General features: G+C 40.1%; 1 protein-coding gene across 2 annotated transcripts; it reads right to left on the bottom strand.

Moving 5' to 3' along the window:
• Positions 1-1,587: 1,587 nt before the first annotated feature.
• Positions 1,588-18,962, bottom strand: lzts1 (leucine zipper, putative tumor suppressor 1). 2 transcript variants are annotated; one of them, XM_023958549.2, is made up of 10 exons: positions 18,741-18,921; positions 12,832-12,917; positions 11,294-11,634; positions 11,018-11,146; positions 7,445-7,604; positions 6,969-7,357; positions 6,684-6,857; positions 6,431-6,562; positions 3,100-3,294; positions 1,588-2,903 (listed from the first exon to the last, which is right to left on the bottom strand). In XM_023958549.2, exons 3-10 carry the CDS (start codon positions 11,522-11,524, stop codon positions 2,358-2,360), a joined length of 1,956 nt encoding a protein of 651 aa, XP_023814317.1. In that variant the 5' UTR covers positions 11,525-11,634; positions 12,832-12,917; positions 18,741-18,921; the 3' UTR covers positions 1,588-2,357. The 2 variants fall into 2 exon arrangements, with proteins under 2 accessions (XP_023814317.1, XP_023814316.1); XM_023958548.2 differs by lacking the exon at positions 12,832-12,917 and having other exon boundaries at positions 18,741-18,962.
• Between the last annotated feature and the right edge of the window lie 3,371 nt (positions 18,963-22,333).

The following is a 22,333-nucleotide window of genomic DNA, read 5'->3' as shown; positions in this document are numbered from 1 at the left end:
ACAAGACTTGGAGTAAACCAATAATATAGGAAATACATGCCTGAATAACTAGCCCCCTGGTATTTTGGAGTAACTAATTGCTAGGGGATATGGTTGGGTTATAGCACATTTGAGTTTATGAGTGTGTGGTGAAGAACAAGGGCAAGGTAGAAACTGATACAGGGTTATTGACTCATTCATTATTTAACAGTGTGGAATATTCACTATAACTTGGGGCTTAAGCGTTGGCTGCAAACCAGCCGACAAACTCTTGTTCTAAAAGAACACAAACATACTACGATTTAATTTATGAAAGTATTACATTTGTTTGCTCCCTGCATGCAAGCGGTTCATTTCTGTGTGGATGGGGAACAGGAATGCAGTTGCACCTCCCCTTGATAATGAATTCAGGTCCTTTTGTGCTTAACTGTGAGGCAAATCACAGGAGAATCACAACAGGAAATGAGTGCATTATCATCAAGTGGCTGTAGTGCAGGCTGAGATATGTAGGTTGTCACCCAGCATCCTCTTCCCAAGTTCCTGCCAATCATTCTGAGATGTGCTGGAATAACAGTCTAAGGTCTGAAGACTAAAATTCTTTAGAAATAGTTATTGGGGGGGGGGGGGGGGGGGGGGGGGGGGTTTGACAAGAAAAAGCAACATGAAATTTATTGAAAGCACAAGTTGCAAAATGTTACAAATCATCTATAAAAGAGATTCACCATAGCTCACTGAAGTCTAAGTGATGTTTTATTTGGTATTTTGAGCACTCAATACCTCCAACCTTCCCTCGTTTTTTATTTTTCTTTATGCCAAACCAATTCATTTTATCTCTTCTGTGACGTCCCCTCTTTATTTCAGTCACCGAGCCAGCCACACACCAACAATGAGCCTTAATTTGATCTCAGTTTTGATTTGGTCCCGTCAGCCCATTTATGACAAAAGCTGTAGTGCAAGCGCTGTGTGAAGAAAGAAACACTGTCAAAAGGCAGAGATGAGAAAATTTGACGGAAAGGGAAAACAATATTTTGATCATTTTAGTCCTGAACGAAGACAGAATGGTAAGCAGTGATTCAGAAAAAAGTTGAATTGAAGCGATTTCTAATTTAGATGAGGATTTAGAAAACAATGCTTTTAATATATTCTTTTTGAATGATAATTGTTTTAGGTTGTTTTATTTAAACATACAATGTAAATTATAATATATTTTTTTAAAATAGAACGATTGTCAGTTTGAGAGCAGTTGCTCATTTGCTAACATTTTTTAAAATGTTGGCCCATGTTTTTGCCATTTTCCTCTAACATGTTGGATCAGGACAATGTTGACCAATATAAATGTATTTCTGAATCCATTTTTAATTAAATCACCTTTGATTGAGGTTTCAAATTCCTTTGAGGCTCAAGTCTCAAAAATGCACATAAACTACAAGAGCTTAAGTTTAAGCTGGACCTTCTATTCAGTATATCAGCCTCCATGATTTATGCTGTCAAATTATGAAAAAAAAATGCATAATTACTCTCCCTTTGCTTCTATAATTGTTTTGGAACAAAGCATTTTTATTGATGTTCCCCAGTGCGGCTGGGTCTGTATCAGAAATAAACATGAAATTGAAAGCTCGATGAAGTTTAATTGGTCAGTTGAAGTTTGGTTAACAAAGTGTTAGGTTGATCAATGTTTTGATTTCCTGCTTCCAGAAATTGCAACAATGACCACTTGCATAAACATACACCATAATTGGAGTGATGGTTTTCCTGCAAGTGAATAAAAATTTTCACATACAAATTTTTAATGGCACTTACATGGCAATATCTTAATAACAGAGTCATCTGTTTGCATTTTTGTGGATTTTGAACATGTATTATGAAGTGTATTACAGTTTTACAATGATATCGCAAAACCTTAATGCATTTTATTAAAAAAAAGCCTTATTTTATAAAAAAAGGTATTTCCATGCCCAAACCCTCTAAGATTAAACAGAATAGAGAACAGAATTCCATTGATAAAAATGAACAATTTGCTGACAATGTCATTTTGTCATGCTGGAAGAGATGCTGAGCAACCATCATGCTTTGTCTTACTATCAGGCAATAATCCTGACATTAATGCATGTTTGTCCGACCTCCAACAACAGAGTGTTTGAACCAGCAGAATTTAGACATTACCGTAGTTGCTCCTGTTAAAATCACATCTTAACAAAAAATTAAGCAATTGAACATTAAATAATTTAATGAAAAGGTTGGAAAGGTTATACACACTCTAATAAATAGCTAAAGTGAAACCCAATGTGTCAGTCACACAACTGCTGCTGGGCTTTTGCATGTTGTAAACAAGCTGAAATCCCTTTAACAGAAAGTGGAGAGCAGGGAGACCGCCTTGTTCAAATCTCTGTGGCAATAACATCATCGTAGGTTTGCAGTCCTGAGCCGTAACAGATGCCCAGTTCTGTTCTGCTTTCCAGCTCAGCTGTCAGCTCCTTCAGCCTCCTCTCCAGGTTTTGGTTCTTTTTGTGCATGTGCAGGTAGTTGATTTGTAGCTGCTTCTGATATTTAATGACTTTGTCCTTCTCCTTGTTCCATGTCTGTCTCTCATGCTCAAAGCTGCTGGCCTGTCTCTTTTGAGCAGCCTTTTCCTCATTAAGCTGCTGCCTCAGTCTATCCACTTCCTTTTGGAGTGTTTCAGTGGGGATGGGCTCCTTGGGTTCCACTTCCTGTTTCTGGATGGAGAAATCTGAAGCTGGGATTGCTCTTTCTGTGTCTTGACTTTCAGAATGAACCAGAAACTCAACACTGTTCTTCTGGTTATGAGATTCGGGGTCTACAACGAGCTCCTCTTTCATTCCTTCTATGTCTTTTTCTAGTTGAATCACTTTCTCCCGCAAACAATCAGCTTCATTTTTTTTGCGCTGGAGTTCATTCTGGGACACCTGATGCAAATGGAAAATGTTAAGACACACACAAACAACATAATTATTTTAATTTATTTAAATAAAAATCATACAGCATATCATCCTTTTCTTTATACTATTTTCATTACTGAGAACTCTTCTGTTTGGAAACAGACTGAGTGCAAACATTTGCATTCAGATGGCATTATGAATCAATCACTGTGGACAAACTAACCTCAAGTTCTCTGGTGCAGGAGTACAGCCTCCCCTCATGGTCTTTTTTCAGCTTGTCTAACTCCTCCATCCGTGCAGTGCTTTCCTTTAGTGCTGCTCTCAGGCCAACAATCTCATTCAGCTTGTGACTGACATCTGTTTGGCACTCTCTTAGCTGCTGCTTCAGTAATGAGATCTCTCCTGACTTTTGACAAACCTAAGCACATGTAAAAGGAACAAAGGTTGAAACTGTTGCTTGTGACATACGAGCCAATAAACATGTTAATAAAAACACAAAAATATTGATTATAACTGTGAAAAAAATAATTTTGACTGTAAATGAAGTTGGATATGTTTTCGTGTATCCAACTTCATTTACAGTCAAAATCATTGTTTTTTTTCCCCCCACAGTTTTTATAATCTTTATATATATATATATATATATATATATATATATATATATATATATATATATATATTTTTTTTTAACTTGTCCTGTCCAACAGCTGGGCAGTCAGATGAGAGCTGAGGGCCTCTTGGGTTGGACATATTTTACTTTAACAAGAGGGGTTATTAATCTTCAGACAAACCAAAGGTATGTCTGAATAAACCCCTTTTGTTATTGAGGCCAAACTTTATTAATTTCAAACATGTCTGAAAATCTTTGGTGTTGGACCGGACGGAAAAGGAAAGAGGGGAAGAAGAGAGAGGGACGTTAGAGAGAGGGGGGGTAGGGGGTGATAATAGGAGGGGAAGGGGGATAAGGCCATGAAGCAGCATAAAGCAACAAGTTTAGTGGTTGTTAATCATTATGGTAAGGTTTAAATGTAAAAAAAAATAAAAAAAATGGGCGGAGCCTGTCCACACACACACTCAAATGTTATAAACACACCTGTTAGTTGCAAAAATGTCCACCTGTCGACATGTACACAAAACAGATAGTGTTCACACGCATACTTATGCCTTAAAACCAACTAGTGTGAAATATTTCAGTCATTCAGTCTGTTGAGCTAACACCTGTGCTCAGGTGAGTGTTTATGTTCTTCTAAAATGGATGGTGGAACGTGAAAAGAAGGAGGGAGAGTGCCCAGCCATCCCCACCCCAAGACCCCCACCGCACCAGCAGCGGCAGCCGGAATCCCCCCAACGCCACACGGGAACCGGCAGGGAACAACCGCCGCCCGGGCGACCAAGCCCGCCACCCAGGCCAGGGCCAGCAGGGCCGCCGCAAGGCCCCCAGAGCCAGAGAGCAGGGAGGCACGGAGGGAAAGAGGGCGCCGCCCCAGCCCAACCAGGAGAGCAGCCCCCCTGCCGCGCCGGGAGAACCCAACGCAGGGCCCCACCGGAGAAGGACGCCCACAGCCCCAGACGAGCACCCCACCACCACCCAGGAGTTCCGGGCATCCCCCCGCCCCAACCCCAGGTACGAGCCAGGACCCCCCAAGGGAGACCCACTCCGCACTCCAGGCAGCCATCCGCCCGGCCCACGGTTGGTCCAGGGAGGAGCGAGGCAGGGGCCCGCCGCCCCCGCCCAGGAGGGGGGAACCCCGGGGAAAAAAGAGGGCCCACAAGGGGTGTTGTAAATATGGCCCGACCAGGCTCGGCCACAGTTGGAAATTTGGCGGGGCCCAGCACTCAGGAGCAAGGACCAGAACCCACCCCCCAGGGACACGAACACCCCCGGCTCAGATGTAATGTGAACCCCCCCACCGCGCGGAGAGAGCACCGCCGGGCCCAGGAAGCCGGCACCCCGGGGACACAGCCGCCGTTGCAAAGGGGCCCGTACCCCCCACCAGGGAAGAGGCAGGGGACAGATGGTCCTAGGTCCCACCTTCCTTGCAAAATGTGTGTGCGTGTATGTGTGTTTGAGAGAGTGTGTGTGTGCATGTGTGTGTGTTTATGTTGGGATGTATATATTGAGGGGGGAGGGGTGTGTGTACTAAGGGGGGTGCGGTTAAAATTGGCGGGTAGGGCACTAAGGGGACATCTCCTGATTACTCACAGTGACGTCCCCTCACCCTCCCCACCAAGGGGCCCTAAATGTCTAAGGTGCGGTTAAAATTGGCGGGTAGGGTGCTAGGAGGACATCCGCTGCTTGCTGGCAGTGATGTCCAAGCACCCCCCCTACCAAGGGCCCTTTTTTTAAATATTTTGTGCTTGCTCTGATTGACTGCAAAAATGAAAGATGCAATATTGTTAAAAAATTCTCAAAGTTAAACTTTCAATTAAAACATGAAATAACAAATAATGGATGACCAGTGCTGTACAACACATCTTTATTAAAACTGAAGGACTTCTAAAACTAAAAGAATATGAGAGATTTTATGACAAAGTCGCAGAGGTTTTTGCCCAGAAGCATATTGACTTCATTTACAAATAAAGGTTATACCAATGTCCAAATTTTGTGTGCGCGCACGCATGTGTGAAAGAGCATGCATTTTCAGTGGTGCTGTGTTTATGCTATAGTCCGTCTGTAGCATTCATCTTGGTGTTGTTTGGGAGTCATACTAAACCGCTTTACATATTCAATACTTCCTTGGCCCAATATGAACCTGCTGATATGATATGAAACACAATCAGTGGTTGGCAAATGTATTGGGTTTGTATGTTTGTAAAGACTCAGTGCCTCAAAAACCACAGACCTCACTGCGCGTCACTGGTGGGCATTCAATTTTTTTAATATTTATTTAGAAAGAAGAAAACAGTACCGCTCTCTAATGTCCACAGGGTATTATAACTCACTCAAAAATAAGACATATGGATTTTGAGAGCTTGTTGTTTCCCGATCGCACACACCCACCTAGTTTAGTCAAAAGCAGCAAGCTATTTTTTTGGACCAGACATTTACTGACATTGTTGCAGTGCCCATTCTCACAGGTCCTGCCAATCAGGAACCTGATTGCAGGAACCCGAATATGAGAAATATGATCTGTCTGACAGCAGGGAAAGATTTGATGAGTATATCAGGGGTGCAGCCTTTGTACTCTGCTCAGTATTCCAGTTTAACAGGCAAAACCCCCCATCAACACCACCTACACCATAAACAGGTTAAAAAGAGGAAGTTCCTGTAAGGTGTTGATAAACCTTGCTACTCTTGCCGATCTGGTACTGCAACGTTCCTTAAATTGGAATTAGATTAAGTTTGGTTTGAAGTTCAGCTGTCAAAGAAATTCAGATTAGTAAACAAACGGCTGCTTGTGGGTCACTTTTCATGTGTTTGTGAGCTAAAAAGAATTTGAAATTAGTGAATTTAAATTGCATTTATGGCGTCCCGTGTTAATGGCTGTGGTATTAAAAATTTCAGTTGTCTTGTAGGTTTTGAAGTAAAAAATGCAGCTTTAATTTCAACTCACCTCCCACTGTGTTTCCTCAAGTGTGGGTGCAAGCCGGGTGTTCTCCTTTTCATAGGACCTCAGCCTGAGCTCAACAAGCTCCTTGTCTTGGGTCAGCTTTGAGATCTCTTCCTGAAGTTTCTTGTTGTCAGCCTACACACGTTTTTTTTTTTAAGTATTTAGGCAAAAGAACGAAGAAAATATTTTTCATTGGCTTTTCATTTGGAAGGATACTGACAATAAACAGACTGACAGGAGTCAGGTGTGAACTGACCTGAAGCTGGCAGACTTGCAGCTGCAGTGCCTGATGGGATTTTTCCAAATTTTGGGATGCTTGTCTCAACTTAGCAGAGCATTGCTGCTTCAGTCCTTCCATCTCTTCAACACAATGCAGTTGTCTTTCCTCAAACAGTTGGCAGGTGTGTGTCTCCTTCTCCTCAAAACTTACCTGTTAGAAAATTGAGTAGTTTGATGTTGCTGTCTAAAGGCAACTGGGACTTTATGAACTTTATTATTTCCATTTTTTGTGTGATTATTAATAATTGATGATTATTAGTACCTGTAGTTCTTGCAACTCTGTTTCTTTCTCTAGAAGTCTTTGTTCCAGATGCCCAATCAGTGATTCGTCTGTAGTTATAGGAGATCTAATCCCCCCCGCAGCTTCAGGGAGAGTGCTTGTCTCATTTGTATGTAGCGGGGAACCAGCATCCACACTTTCCTTGAAGACCAACATGCTGCTGTTCAAACCAGCCTTGTAGTAGTCATAGTTAGCATTATTTCCATTGTTCCATTGAGAGAAATTGGATTGCTGTCCTTTCCTGAGGCTGTTTCCGACAGCTGAAGTGCTATTACCATGACCTACGGTGCCTGTGGAGACCCTTAGACTGCTACTTGTGCTTTGTGTGGGGAGGCTAGACATGGAGTTCCGTCCGGAGTCAGAAAGGGTCCCTGTAAGAACAAGATTGCACCACAATTTTTTGTAATTTGCTGTTTCAGTTTCAGGCAATGTAAAACCAGTAGAATAATGATAAAAACCTAAGGTTTCTTGCTTGTTCCCAACATTTGAACTGCTTGCTTTCCTCAAAGGACAAAGGATATGATCCAGGCTGTTGTGGCCCGCCTCTTTGCAGGATGCTCCAGTGGGATTCACAGATGAAAAGGCAGTGGAATAGGCCGGCGACTTTTTACCAGAGGGCTTGAAAAGTAAAATGAAACACAGTCAATCTTTTTTCTTTTTTTCTCTTGCGTTTGCTTTCAGATTCAGCATTTCCTCAGCAAAATGTTTTACTATGAGGATGAAGAATTGAGGAGTGCAACATTTTGAAACTTTAAACATCTGTTTTCACAGAGAAACTGTGTCTAATGTCACAAGCTGAAATCCAGTACAAAAAAGTGGGGATGCATTTTCTTTTTTCCAAATGTGCTTCTTCACTGAAGAGAGAAGCAACCCAAGCGTGCAGAATTGATGAACTTCAAACTGACAGCATTAGAAGCAAACCACCTATTGCTGGAAGAGAAATTCCCAAGACTGTCTAAAGAAGAGAAAACCTTTTTCCAAGATGAACTTATACACCACATGGTGTGTTGTCCGCGACTGTCACCAGCAGTAGCAAACCTCCACTTTTTCCTCTTCTTCTCTGCACCCTACGTCTCCCCTCCATGTGCTGTCTGGAGGAAGATGAATAGCTCCTCTCTGTGATATTAATAATATGAGCTACTGCTGAAGTGTATAAAGCTAAAGCTTGTGAGTTCAGCATTCCTTCTCACTGACTTCAGGGCTAGGATGCCTTTCCTATTCTTTTCTCCCGATCTGTCAAATTCTCACTGGCCCTTGTTCTCTTTTTCTCTCTCCCTTTTTCTTTCTCTTTTACCTTTATCCCTCCCCTGATAAATGAAGGCCAATCTAGGAAAATGCTGTCAGCTCATTTATTCTTGGCACAGAAATGATTTCTCTGAGAAGATCAAGGCATTCTTTAGTCATTAATCTGGGAGGGGGTGATTAATAAACTGGAAAGGTTGGACACAGGTTATGAGGAATGGTTGCTGCCCATTAAACTGTAGTACCTGTTGTGGGTTTCTTTCCCTCATCCTCTGCAGTCATGTGAGGATTTTGAAGTCTTTTTTTAATCATGCAGCATTAGAATTACACATTTCACGATGTTCAGGTAAAGCATGACTCTTAAATGCCAACGTAAACTTTAAAAGAAATTGTTTGACATTCAAGTATAAAAAAGATTTATTCCTATTTAAAAGTTCATTGAGAAAATCGATATTGCAAGACAATGTCTGCATACTAGGCAATACTGGCAGCCCTTGTTGCAAACAGCGACAAAGTACTTGCCTGATGGCAGCAAAATCCTCCTTTAAGCTCCCAAATTGGCACCCTTTGGAGGTAATCATTTGCTGTGCAGATGTTGGGAGTTTTGAGCTTAACTGCCCCTCAAAATAAAAACTTATGAGGCTGCTATTCACACACGAGAAGTAAAGTGCACAATAAACTCTGAGCTTTCAGAGAAATTCACTCATCTGTTTTGGAATGCGATAAAATGCTGTTTCTTGTGAACTCAGTAATCCTAAAATTAAAAAAAAACTCCACATTTTCAGGTTCCTATTTGAATACTTTAGTAAAAGTGTTGTCACGGCTCTGTTTTTACATTGACCCTGGATAAACCAGACCATTCCTTGTGAAAAGGAGGCGAATCTCTTGTCTAGGGTTGGCCAAGCCTGGTCCTCAAGAGCCCAAACCGTGCCTGTATTCCAGTGCCCTCTGGCCAGCCTTCTCCTGATTAACTGACTCAGGAGATTCCATATCCTGATTGACGGAACACTGCTAGGTAGTCAGCATTCCAGGGAGACCTGGAAAATAAGACGGATTGTGGCTCTGGAGGACAAGGGTTGTCCAGGCTTGCTCTAGTCCAACGGTCATCTGCAGAATCGTCAAAAGCAAAGCATCTCCATGCACTCCGTTCAATATAATTTGACTGTGTTTTACAAAGTCATCTAAATGGAATTAGAGGAAAATAAATGTGGTTGGAAAGCAGGATAAACAAGAAATACCATTTGTAATGTTTAAATCATATAAATTGATCCAAATGGCTACTAGATGGCTGAATTCCTTTATTATGGCCCGCGGCTACAGTCACTGACTGCAAGGATCATATTGTTTTTGTAGTTGGAAAGATTTTCGGCGCCTTTCAGCAAAAATTTGACACTTGAAAAGTCACCATAATGTGCACACTCCTGGGATAAATTGAAAAGGAATTTTCGACAAAGTGAGCGTCATCCCCCCGAAGACGATGACATCATGGCGAGCGATCGCGTAAAAAAAATGAATGGGCCAAAAATCGCTTATGGGGTCAAAAACTTCAGAATTTTTTTTAGAATCGGCTAACAGAATCGGTATAACCTTGACGGGGATATCAAAACAAAGTTTTGAAATCATCACGGGATGGCGACCTGACCATTTTATGCCAAAACCTGCGATTTTCGCTTTTACACAATGTAGAAAAAAATTAACTTTTTTTCAAGCAATTCTCATTTTTTCAGATTTCACACACATGTCGCTAGCTTAAGTCTACAACCACCTTAGGAGTTTCATTGACCTTTGGCTTTGGGAAAATGCCGCCATCTTGAATTTTTTATAAAAAGCCCCTTTACTACCGGGTACAAATATAAACTTTTTGTTGGAATTTTTTATCGATCTTCACGTAACTTCTGGGGCATCAATGGCAAGCTACTGTGGCTAAAATATTGCAATCAAGAGTTTTAGATTTTAAACAGCGTGCGCGTGGCGAACTTACAAAGTGGCGCACTGTTATAACTCTTATGTTTTTCAATGGAATACTGTAAAAATTGAATGCATGCATCCATGGCTGGAACTGAACATGTTGAAAAACATGGAATATGGACATAATTAATGTGGGCGTGGTTATCAAAAAACCTCCATTGTCAAGGACTTCCAAAAGTTTACTTTTTCCGATTCGTCTGAAACTGATGTCAATCTGATCGTTATCCCCAGGCATCTTACACTTTGTGGTTTTCTGAGACATACAATGATGTTAATTGCGATGCACTTTTAGAAAATAAGCACAACTAGCATATTTAACATATGCAGCTTTGATTAGCCTTGATCAAAGGTGGGCACTGAAGGCGGCGGTGCTGCTTAGAAGGTGGGCAGCGATGGCGGAAGTGGTGCGTGGAGGCGGTCACGGCGAGCGCCTACGCGCCAAACAACGCAGCTTGCGGCTTTAATTAATGTTTGCTTTTTAAACGTAATAAATCTTGTTTATTTTATAATTAACATGTATAACATTAAGTTGTTTGTTTACGAGACAAATGACTAGTATGCACCCCCAAAACCATGTTAGAAATGTTTAAAATAGAGAAATGAATGAAATGGGTAAATAAAACAATGTGGTTAAGTAAGTTATGTCAAATATTCTTTAGAAATTGTGTCCTTTTGATGTATTTTTAGAATTTTCTCTGTACGACTTTACTGAAAATTATCATGATTTGCTCTTGTCCTTATCGTCAGTCTTTTATAAGTGTTATCTTACCTGTTTTAGTAATCCCAGTATTTACTATGAAAGAAAAAGTCCTCACACTCACCCTCTCCGCCATATTTCCTGGCATGAGCAGCAGTTTTGGTTGCTGTCGTCGGCCTGATTCCCCATCTTTGGCTACTCTTTCTTCCATTGCTCTTTCTTTGTGGTAAACAGGCTTTGGTCTATTGCTAACCTTTTGTTAGAAAAAAAAAAAAAAAAAGAAACACGAAAGTTAGACACAACAGAAAAAACAATTTTTTTCCCCAGAAGTAATCTGTTAGATGCCTATATTTGTTATGATCTTTTATGCTTTTATCTACAGTCTGAGAATGTGATCTACCTTGATGTAAAAGAAATCCTCACTTCGTCCTGACCTGGAGTGAGACAGGCTTTTAGAGTGATGATTGGATGAAGAGGAGCTCTGAGAAAATCCGCACTTTAGCAAACTATCAAGACTGCAACCACCACTTTTTCTGTGGTGGCCTGATCCCTCTTTTAATCTGTAGTCCGTTGCCTTGCAGTGTTTGCTGTTCAGGCTGTTCCCATTTATGAAACTACTGACACTACCCATGATCCCCCAAGCCCACGGGAGGGCAGGCTGAAGTCCAGATGGTCAAGTTACAAAGGAGTTATTGGCAGACATGTCTCCTGACACCAGATGAGTTCTGTCAGTGGATTCATCTGCAAAACACAAAGATAACAGGTACACACATTAAACCAAAGAAATAGGAAGTGTCAGATCTGATTTTATGTCATTTATTTTGTATATATTTATTGCTTCCTGCTCGTGCATTAATGAGATAGCTGTGTTTTAAAAAAAACAAGCTGAAAGGGGTTTTTTCTTGGCATGTTGCCTGGCTTTGTGAGTCGAGATTTATGACTTTGCCATTGAATTTGACAAATAACCCTTTGGGTGCCCTTCCTCAAAGCAAACTGGCAATTAAGCCACTTACTGCCAACTCAACACTTGGCTGCCGGGGCAATCTAAACAACACTTGGCAGTGAGAGTTTTTTTTTGTTGATTTTCATTTTACAAGAACTCAGACAGATTGGTTTCAGTCAACAAGTAAAGTTTGAGCATGCATATATTAATGCATGAATTTTCCTAATTATAGAAGAAAAAAAACCACTTTCTTTTGCTGACTCATGTGTCAAAGAGGCTTTCTCACTCTTGTCAGTGCTCTACCAGACCCCAGATGTTGCCATCATGATCTCCAACCCACCGGGGAAATGTCGACTCGGTGGTGACTTTTAATGGCAAAGGGCTTCGCACTGACTTGCTCCTCGAGCCACCTGGTCCTCAAGCCCTAAGCATTTTCTAATAACCACAGCAACAAAGCAAGGAACTAACTGCCAGCAATAATTCACATTAAGTTCATGGTTTCTCTGTGATTATCTGCAAAATTTGTGAAGAACTAAAATGTGTTATTTTCATCTTCCTAGGTAAACAAAGTAAAAACCTTTAAATGTTTATTACAGAAAAGTCAATATTAGATTTTTTTGGTCAATTAATTCATTACTAAAAAGAAAGACAAAGCCACCATGAGGAAAACAAGGAGTAATGACAGGATTTGTATTTTCCGTTCTGGTTGTGGCTACAGCAGGAAACTTTAAAAATGTATAGAAATTAAATTTAAATTATGAATCTTCAGAAACTTAGAAAATGAATACCTAAGTAAATGAAGAGATTCCTGATTCGCCTCAAAGCACCCTCTGTTTGACTGGTGAAAAGACTCTGGCACAGCCATATCTGTCTGACTCTAAGCGTGTTTGCACGTCTGCCACTAAATCTGCACAATAGACTTCCCTATCACTCTCAGATATCAACATCCACCACCGGCAAGGGACCAAAGTAATGTAACTATAGATTTTACTTACTGCCAGGCCAAACTAAGCATCCATCTCTAACAAAGCCTCTTCAGATTCATCTGCTCAGTCCTGACGGGATGTGTATGTCTCTGTGCCTATAAATGAACAAAAAGCAAATGCAAACACTATCACTACAACCAGGAGGCTCCGCTTACTATTCTGGGGGAGGGGGCGGGGCTTACTGTTTGTCTAGTCAGCCTGTGCCAAGTTTTGCATCATTACTGACATGTAAATTCAGTTGTGTGTGTGTTGGTGTTAGAGAGAGACCTCCCACTCCTCTCAGGGGAATCAGTGTACAACATGTGCTCCTATAGAACCGGCGTGTGCCGCTCAAGTGATTAACTCCCACTTTTCACAAAAGATCTTTTACACCCTCCCTGCAACCCCTCCCTCCTCTCTGCACACTCGCCCATAGTCAACCCCCCCACCCATCCGTTTGTGCATCGACTGTGTAATAACTATTCATTCTTGCCTCTCCCCCTGATCCTTTCAGTCCCTCCCTCGACCCATCCATCCCCCTTGGTGCCCTGCACCCACCCTGAACAAACAATTCATCCAAAGAAAAAAAAAGAAAAAGGAGCTCGCCCTCTATCTTCTTGTTTTTTGTCTGTTGAAGTGTGCCCTCTTTGTGTGGACTCTTGTGCCCTGGTTGATGTATCCCCTCCTAAACAGTCCGAGACCATATTTGAGTGTTAAATAAATGACTAGTCCTCTCAATAAGAGGACTAAAGAGCCCAACTTTTGCAGAGATTTACAGCCATCCTGCCTTTAGGCTGTTTGTTCGGCTATGCGCCCACGGAGCCGTGCTTTCCCACGCAGTTGTGCAAGCCACATGATTTCCACCCTGTTACACAAAGTCACTGTTCAGTCAAGGCCTTTTGCCAAAGCGTGTGACAAAGCACCTCATGGACAACAAATAAACATCAAGATAAGAAAATTTACAGAGCTCCCTGTTCCAAATGACTGGATAGGAACAATAGAACAGGTTTTCAGCTCCTCTTCTAAAAAGAGAGAAAAACAAAAGTGAATCTAACATCTTGTTTTTGCCACAAAACATGTCTGTCTACTGTGAAAAAAAGGAATCAGACATGGGAATAGGAATCAGACATTCCATTGAAATTTTATTTGTAATTTAAAAGTATTTGCTGTTGATTTTTCATGGATAAAGTGTGTTAAAATCTTTTACAAGGTGTTTTCACAACCATGTGACCCACTCATAGCAACACATAGAGTTCCTGAGAGATCCTTTCAGCTCACAGCCATTGTTCCTCCATTAGTTCTGTTATGACCTTGAAGGGTGTCTGAACGACAACACAGATATTTCACTTCCACAGTCACACTAACTTTCTTTTCAAACATGGTCCACTTTACTTATGTGTAATGCAAGTAATTTAAATGCACCACTAATGCTTCAAATTTGCAAATTAAAAAAAAAAAGCAACTGAAAGGCTCTGACCTCCCAGATTTGTAGTGGACTGTTTGATTCAGGACCTCTGCTGAGGTCAGGATGGGTTTGTGTGAACATGTGGGTGCATGCATACATCTAATCTTTATATCTGACTGGCTTTGTGTTATACACAAAAGCATTCTCGTTTAGCATGCGTTTGTGTGCAGAGGTAATGTGTATTTCTGGGTGAAGTAGGGGTGGATGGGGTGGTAAAGCATTAGGGCGGGGGGGGAATCTGCACCGCCTTTGAGCCCCAGCTGACCCGCCTGACACAAAACAAGACAAGTTGACAATACGCTCCCCCCCTGCTTGCGTCAGCCCACCAAAGACACACAGTCAAGTGCACACAGATGAACACACATTCACAAAGCACGGCAAATCCATTTACACAGCCAGTGTGAGGCAGCAGTGTGATATAAAGGTCTAGGATTTATACCTGTCTAACAATGACCATCAAACTCTGTTGCTCACACTGTACCTCCACACGCTGCCACTGCACCAGATGGCTCCACTGTCTGTATGGTAATTTCTAACAGATGAATGCAATCTATCTAGTTCAATGTCTGTTTTTTTAGGTTAATCTCAAGCTTACTGTCATTTGCTCAGGAGTGCGTTTTGAAAACACATTTACCGTAATATCTGCTTTGTCTTTAATTAAATGCTTAGGGCATTCTCTGTTCCATTATATCCCAGATAACTTGTTTTTAGCTTAAGTAAACTTAAAAAACAAAGAACACACTTTAATATTTCAACATTTAAACTGCACCTTTAAATCCACATTTGAAGCTGATAATTAAAAAAGAAGTAATGCAATCACTATCACACACCCATCTATATTTTAAGTTCTTATGGAAACATGTCTAAATTTACGCATGCATTTTCAGCCAATTTGACAATGAATAGAACATTGTTTTTTCCAAAAAATTAATGAAATTATTTTTTTTCCTGATGTTATGGATAAAATAGCATTTTATTTGAGAGAAAAGAGCTTAAAGGATGTTCACATATGCTTAGCATCCACACTGGCACATCAACATTTAGGCCAGTGCATCAGCTATTACTTTAGGATAATTTAGATTTATTTGGTGTTTTCTATTTTTATACAGGTTGCTACAGAAACTTAAGAAAATGCAAATCAAATGAATTACAAATCCAAAACATGCAACATGTTACATTTTTGTCCCAATGTGATGTAACCTATTATATAACTGGCACTGACCCATGGTTCACAGAGTTTAGTCAGTGGTGGCAATGGAGAAGACATTTCCTATCCCTCCAAGAGTAACATTAATAATTATATTAAGAACAAGATGAGAAAAAGAGAAGAAACAGGTCACATGTGACAACAGAGCATGATTTTGAGAATGAAGAACTGTGGGATTAAATTATTGAGAGGAAATGCTCTCCTTTTTTCTCTGTCATCTTCTATTGCCTGTCAAAACCCTGGTTTCTCCCTTGCGCTCTCTGCTTCTCTCTTGAACACACACAAACCCACTCGCAGGCCTCTGCTGTTAGGATGACTAATGTGGCCTGCAGAGGAACATCAACTGGGAACCAAGTGTGGGATCGAGACACTCATCCATCTTTCACTATTGCATCCATTCAGTGACCAAGCGCACACAGACACACACCTTCAGTGACATCCAATATTAGCTAATTGGGTAATCCTTTTAGTGCATTGTAACTGAGATGGAGCATGAGTAAGGCTTCAATGGTGAAGTGCAGAGCACCAAACACTCATTACGGCCCCGGAGTAAAAGAGATCGAGTGCCAGGCACAGAGTGAGAGGCATGAGCAGAAAGAGAAAGAGTGTAAGAAATATTTTTCTTCTGAGGGGCTCACATTATGTTACGAACTGCTAGCCAGAGGCCATGGTGCAGCTAATGCATCCTCTGTTGACAAGGATCTGGATCCAAAAAAGGTATAATCAAAAACTATGTGAACAAACATTTAAAACTCATTATTTTGATCTCAGTGTCCTCTGTTGGCGGATGCATGGCCGAAACCTTGACAAGAGGCCACGCTTTTAGTGAAGAACCCCCCGTTGAAATTAAATTGCATTCAAATGTGGTTATGATGAGACATGAGGTCAAACGAGCAATCAGCCTCTTTGGATTTTAATAGAGAAGGAGTCCGTCTGCACTGCTGGCTAAATTTATATGGCAGACAAGCATTGGTCCTGAAGTGTGAATATTTGCATAAACTTGGCAGATGGAAAATGGAGGAAAATGTATTTTTAATGGGAGCATTTAAAGTTACAACATGAACTGGAGCTGATGCTCATGAATTTGAGTCATTAAATCAGATGTTGAAGAACTGAATTTTTATTTTTTTATTATGCTGGATCTGTTTGTGTAAGATTGATTAGTACAACTTGTCTCTTTTTGTTTTTACAATTACAGTGCACTGTGAAAACTTTCTAAAAATGGATCAGGAGAAGTGCTGTGTGTCTCTTCCATTAAGTAAAGAGGAACATGTTCAGCTCCGCTATCATAAAATATTTACTTCCCAGGCTTTTATCCAAACTCAAGACGAAGTAAGTAAGAGTATAGTGTCACAACTATAGCTGTAGTTATAAAAAAACTGTTGTCTTTTAATTTTATTATTCATGAATCTAAATGTTTTGTTATATCTCACTTTTTTTTAAAAATATCGGGCAATTTAACTTTTTTAAAACGTCGGTTTAAATCATTAAAGCTTTTTCTCGATCAGAAAACCTATTGTTTAAAATACACAACATTTCAGATAACAATGACTTGTTTCCAGCTATAGAGTTACAAGTCAGTTGCCAAGTAAACGTTCCAGTTTCAGGATGATAAATGTCAGGTAAAAAAAAAACATGTCCTACATGTGCAGCCTTTACAGTTCTGCCCGTCAGTCACCTTTACACAAGCCCACCTAAATTGGCAATTCACTTGCAGCTGCGCATTCCACTATGTGTTTAAAATATTTATTCATACGCTGTGACAGAATGATGATATTCATAGGTAAGTGGAAAAGAATGATGCCTTTCTCTGCAGAGCCCATTGACCTGCAAACTGAAGACTGAGTGATAAGGTTGTCATTCTTGAGCATAACCATCCTCCCATCCTCCTAATCTTCTGTGGCTGTGTGTGTGTGCGTATGTGTGGTGTTATGTGCAGCAGTACAAGGATATACAAGGATCTTACTTTAAGGAGTCTATATCATCCTGAAAGCAAATATGAGCAGCAGGCGCTACCTGTGCCCAGCTCCAAAATAAAATCACTCTGACCTTGTATTACAAAACTGTTCATGTGGAAAAACTGTGCTCTATTTTCAGGTTTTAGACATCTAAAAAAAGTAGTTGCACTTGCTTTATTTAGAAGAGAGTGGAAATCTGAGCTCAAAAGTTTTGTACTTTACAATAATACTCTGGAGTCTGAGGAAGATGGAGAGATGCTGCACTTGCCTGACAGAGCGTTCATTCATGGGAGTTTGCAGTATTTGGTTATCTGGGGCAGTTATTTTAGGAAGTGTGCTCTTTAGCAGGTCACGACAGCTCACACTGATTGTCACTTAGCAGATAAATAGAACAAAGTGAAGAAATCGTGGGAAAAACAAGTACCGTTTTATTTTGCATCCTTCTGATTTTTCTCAACGTTTGCATTCAAAGATTAAACAACAAGACAATAAGGTAACCCTTTGACACTTTTTTCCTGCTTACTCTTTCCCTGTGATGCTGACCCTGCCCTATAATTCCCTAAACAATGTTACACAACAGAGCAGAGCTCAACATGCCAGGACAGGTGACATGTACTCAGTTTACTAACTCAGTTTACCCTGTTATGAGCACAAGGTAGAATAATTCATGATCTCTGCGGGTCTCAACAGATGTCTCACTGTACACAGGTGTGACATTTTGGTTCACTTTTTTCCACGCACTTATCCTTCTCATTTGAAAAGAAATGACTGCAGAACTCGTATGAAAATTAAAAAGCAACAAGACTGGAAACAATGTGAAACCGTGGGTGGGACAAGCGTGGGTGAACAGAAGTCTTATTCATTGTTTAAACACCTGAGATAACCAGCTGAGATTTTAATAGCATGTGTTTCCACCAACTGTTGTATCCAGTGATACAATTAAAGTAAGCCCCTGGCTGGTCCCTGGTATTTTGTACTCCTCAAAACAATGTTTTCTTTTTTTCTTCCACCAATGACTGTCTTCTGGAGAGAACACAAAAAAGTGGACAGCCAGCACATTTCTCAGACTACCGGTATTTTAAATTAGACTATTAACCTAAAGAAGCAAAATACTTGGATTGTTGTCTTGCTGTGACTTTGATTTCGTCTGGATCTTTAATTTTGTAGAAGTAGCTTTGATTTATTAAATGAAACAGAATAGATCCTATTTATGCATTTGTTTATTCTTATGGAATCCTAAATCAGCCACTTTGAAACATTTTGTTCAAATCGAGAAAATATTCTTTAAGTCTCACTAAAGCTTACTTACCTTAATTAGACTTTGCCAGCACTGGCTGCCACTGCTGTCGCCCAAATCTTGCAAACTATGGACAAACCACCAAAAAAGAAAAGGAATTTTCAAGTTTACAAACTGTTTTTCTTCTCTGGATCCCTCTTTACCACCCGATCTGGTGCGATAAGGCCATCCCAGCTCCCTTACACTGAACTCTGTCACATTCCTCCATAAACACACTGCTTCTTTTTCTGTCCCTCCTCTTTTTCCTCTCTATTCTTGTTGTCTCTCTCCTGAACTCCCTCCCACTCTGTCTTTCACTCTGAACATCCACCACTCTGTCCCATCCTCCCTCCCTTTGCTGTCTGCTTCAGCCATCCCATATATCCACTTCTTGGTAGAAATGCAAAGCTCCTTTCTTCCTAGCTTTGCTCTTTAATCCAGTTTTTGCTTTGCATGACAGCCTCTCTTTGTTTGAACCTGTCTGCGCTGGCCTTTACCTTGCTTCTGGCTTTTTATTTCTCCTTGTCAGTAAACATGCTCACCACTCTACGTGGGCACACACAGCACATCTTCACTGCCAGCGAAGATTAAAAGAAATTATGTCCCTGTGTTTTATTTGAAACAGAAATATATAGGTTGTACAGAACCTGTACAACCTATATATGCATTCTTGTGCATCAACAAGGAAGTTGGTAAGTGACTGTTAGCCTGCTGACTCGTTCCTCCAGTTTGTGGTGTGTAAACGAAGACAATCTCTTTTGCTTCATCTTATTTGTGCGTTACATAGATTGGCTAAATCATAGTGATTTATCTGGAGGTTGTAACTTCACAGAGAATCATGTTAGACAAACGTTTGCATGCTCACTCCTCTTCGACCTTTAGATCCTGAACTTTTTTCCCCGTTTAAGCCTTGCTTCTAATTTTTATCCTTTTGTTTCAAAATCTCAACAACTGCTAAACAGAGATTTGAATAGTGTAAAACATTTCCCATCTGCAGCCCATGAATAAAAATGCAGTTTTGCATAGTGCCATCTGGGCCAGTTTAGTGGAGTTATAAAGATGTGTTTCAATCTTCCTTGTATGCTAGTTTGTTTTGCAATGATATCCCAACCTTCAGAGTGTCTGATCTGCTGCCAGAAGTAAAGTCAGAGCCACCGCCTTCGCACTTAGTGGGTGTCAACGTTTTTTATCTCTGCATTCAGTGGTGTATTGAAGTTTTTGATAAAAGCCTGTAATTTCAGAGTTTCCAAGAAGCCTTTGAATTGTGTTATTTAGAAGCTTCACAGTATTGTTTTTTTTTTAATGTTTCCTGTTGCTGTAAAGATTGCTTCAGCATCTGTGAGAACGACTCAACAAGTAAAGCTGCACAAACAACTCAAAAGCATTTTTATTTGCATGTTCTGTGTGAGCACAAGGTTTTTTTCAATTACAAATCACCTTGTATAAAATTCCCGGAGTACCTAAAGGGACTGTTTTTTGGTAAATGCTGCTGAGTAAATAAATTGGGCACAGTTACTCATGTAATATGTTTGCTCCTCCTCTTTTCTTGGAGGAGCTGTTAAGAAAAACAACTGGATTTTATGTCAAACATTCTCTTTCACAATGTTTTTCTTCTACTTGGCCTCATCTTTCTGCTTATCTTTTACTTACTCCCACACACATGTACCCACACTCAACGCACACGTGCAAGTGCATACACATGCATGCACGCACACACACTAACACAAATAAACGCATACATGTGAATCAATACCTTGTAGAATGAAAAGACAGAGTAAAATGTTGACCCAGCTGGCATAACACTGACCCCTACAGTCATTGTGTTTTGACCCGAGTCTGAGCTTCGCTGCACAGAAACTCACTCCACACTCACACATGTGAATAAGCATTTCTCGGCAGTGATGTTCGGCCTTGAACTCAATCAGCCACACATTCTTTTGTCATTTCATTTAAGTTTTATTAGTGTTGGGTCTTTTATGTCAACTCACAAAACGAAAGTCAATTTTACCAGATTGAGGGATGCAGGCAGCTGACTGTATATTTGTATTAAATTAACACTCAGAGAAAGGTTACATTAGGATAGAAGCCCTCCACATGTATGACATATATGTGCAATATGTGTAATCTTCAGTTTTAGCAGGAGACAAGGTTCAAACCTTCTGTTTCAACATAAAACCCTAGAAAGCGCTTCCCTTTTCTCCACATTGTAAGTTATTGAACTTACGCTCACTTGAAAGTCCCTTCTTTCAAGTGCCACAGATACAATTATTTAAATATTTTCTTAAATTGTAAATGAAGTACCCAAAACAGTGGAGACACAACGATAGAGATTTATTGTCTCTATGCAAAGACTTGACAGTGATGTCTTCAAAGTCAAAATACAGACCAACAAATGAACATCAAACAAAAACTGCCAAAGTTTAAGTTTCATACCTCTGCATGAAAGGTTGGGGTGTGTCTGGAGTTTAAGCCATCGGCTCTGATGGGGCAAAAAAGTATTTAGTCAGCTACCAATTATGCAAGTTCTTCCATTAAGCCATTACAGTGACCTGTAATTTTCATCATAGGTATAGCTCAACTATGAGAAACAAAATGAGGCAAATAAATCCAGAAAATCCCATTGTCTGATTTTAAAATAATTTATTTATAAATTATGGTGGAAAACAAGTATTTGGTCAATAAAAAAAAGTTCAACTCAGTACTTTGTTTATTTGTTGGCAATGACAATGGGGGGAATTCCAAAAGGCATGTTTAAACTACCCTGATTTTAACCCTGAACCCTCGCTGAAGTCTGCCTGAACTTGCTTACTCTGGATATGTCGGTTCCAAAAGACCGGATATGAGTTAGCGTAATTACGCTCGACTTGGTAACCCTGGGTTTGTGCGCGTGCACAGCAAGTACATAAAGGCATTCTCAATGGATCGCCGATTTCCAGAGTTACCATGGAAGCGCTATACTCCAGTGAGATGGAGTTTGAGATTTTAATGACGGTGCATGAAGATTATTTGCCTATCAAAAAAGTAATATGGCTGCATAATCGAAATAAATAGTTTCTGCTTGGAGAAAAATAACGGACAAAGAAAACGCACAAGTTTCTACCTCATTTCTATTTTCATTGTGACGGATATACATACATACATACATACATACATACATACAGACATACATAGATATCCAACTTAAATGAATTAATTCAATGGGTAACAAGTAATTGAGTTACATTTATTCAACGTAATTTCTTACGTCTATCCAACTCAATAATTGTTTACACAACTCAAATGTACATATTTATCTAACTAAATGTCATATTCAATTCAATTAAATGTTTTTCCATCTTAATTTATTGTGCTTCTTGAACTCTCATATGTCTAAGAGGCTGCAGATATTCTTATTTTTATAACATTAACATGAACGATGCAGTGTGGATTTGCAATTCAAAACACAAATTCCTGTATCATGACTCTGACTTTAACTTCAGTTACACTCACATCAGCAGCATTGGGAGTGCTAAATAATCTCATCATCCCCTCCCTTCCTCTCACTCATGGTGCAGACAGAATTAAACATAGTAGGACAAAATAACTTGGCAAAACACAGTAAAACAGCTAAACAACAAAACACAATT

The sequence above is a fragment of the Oryzias latipes genome, chromosome 9 (assembly GCF_053564925.1).
Source record: "Oryzias latipes strain Hd-rR chromosome 9, Olatipes_Hd-rR_3.1".
Taxonomy (NCBI): Eukaryota; Metazoa; Chordata; class Actinopteri; order Beloniformes; family Adrianichthyidae; genus Oryzias; species Oryzias latipes.
This window is presented reverse-complemented; position numbering and strand designations above follow the sequence as displayed.

Excerpts from the sequence above, each read along its gene's own strand:
- lzts1 (XM_023958548.2), bottom strand. The coding sequence starts at position 11,524 with ATGGGTAGTGTCAGTAGTTTCATAAATGGGAACAGCCTGAACAGCAAA. Across the intron at positions 6,858-6,968 it reads CAGAGTTGCAAGAACTACAG|GTAAGTTTTGAGGAGAAGGA; the intron begins GTACTAATAATC and ends ATTTTCTAACAG. Across the intron at positions 3,295-6,430 it reads TTGAGGAAACACAGTGGGAG|GTTTGTCAAAAGTCAGGAGA; the intron begins GTGAGTTGAAAT and ends ACATGTGCTTAG.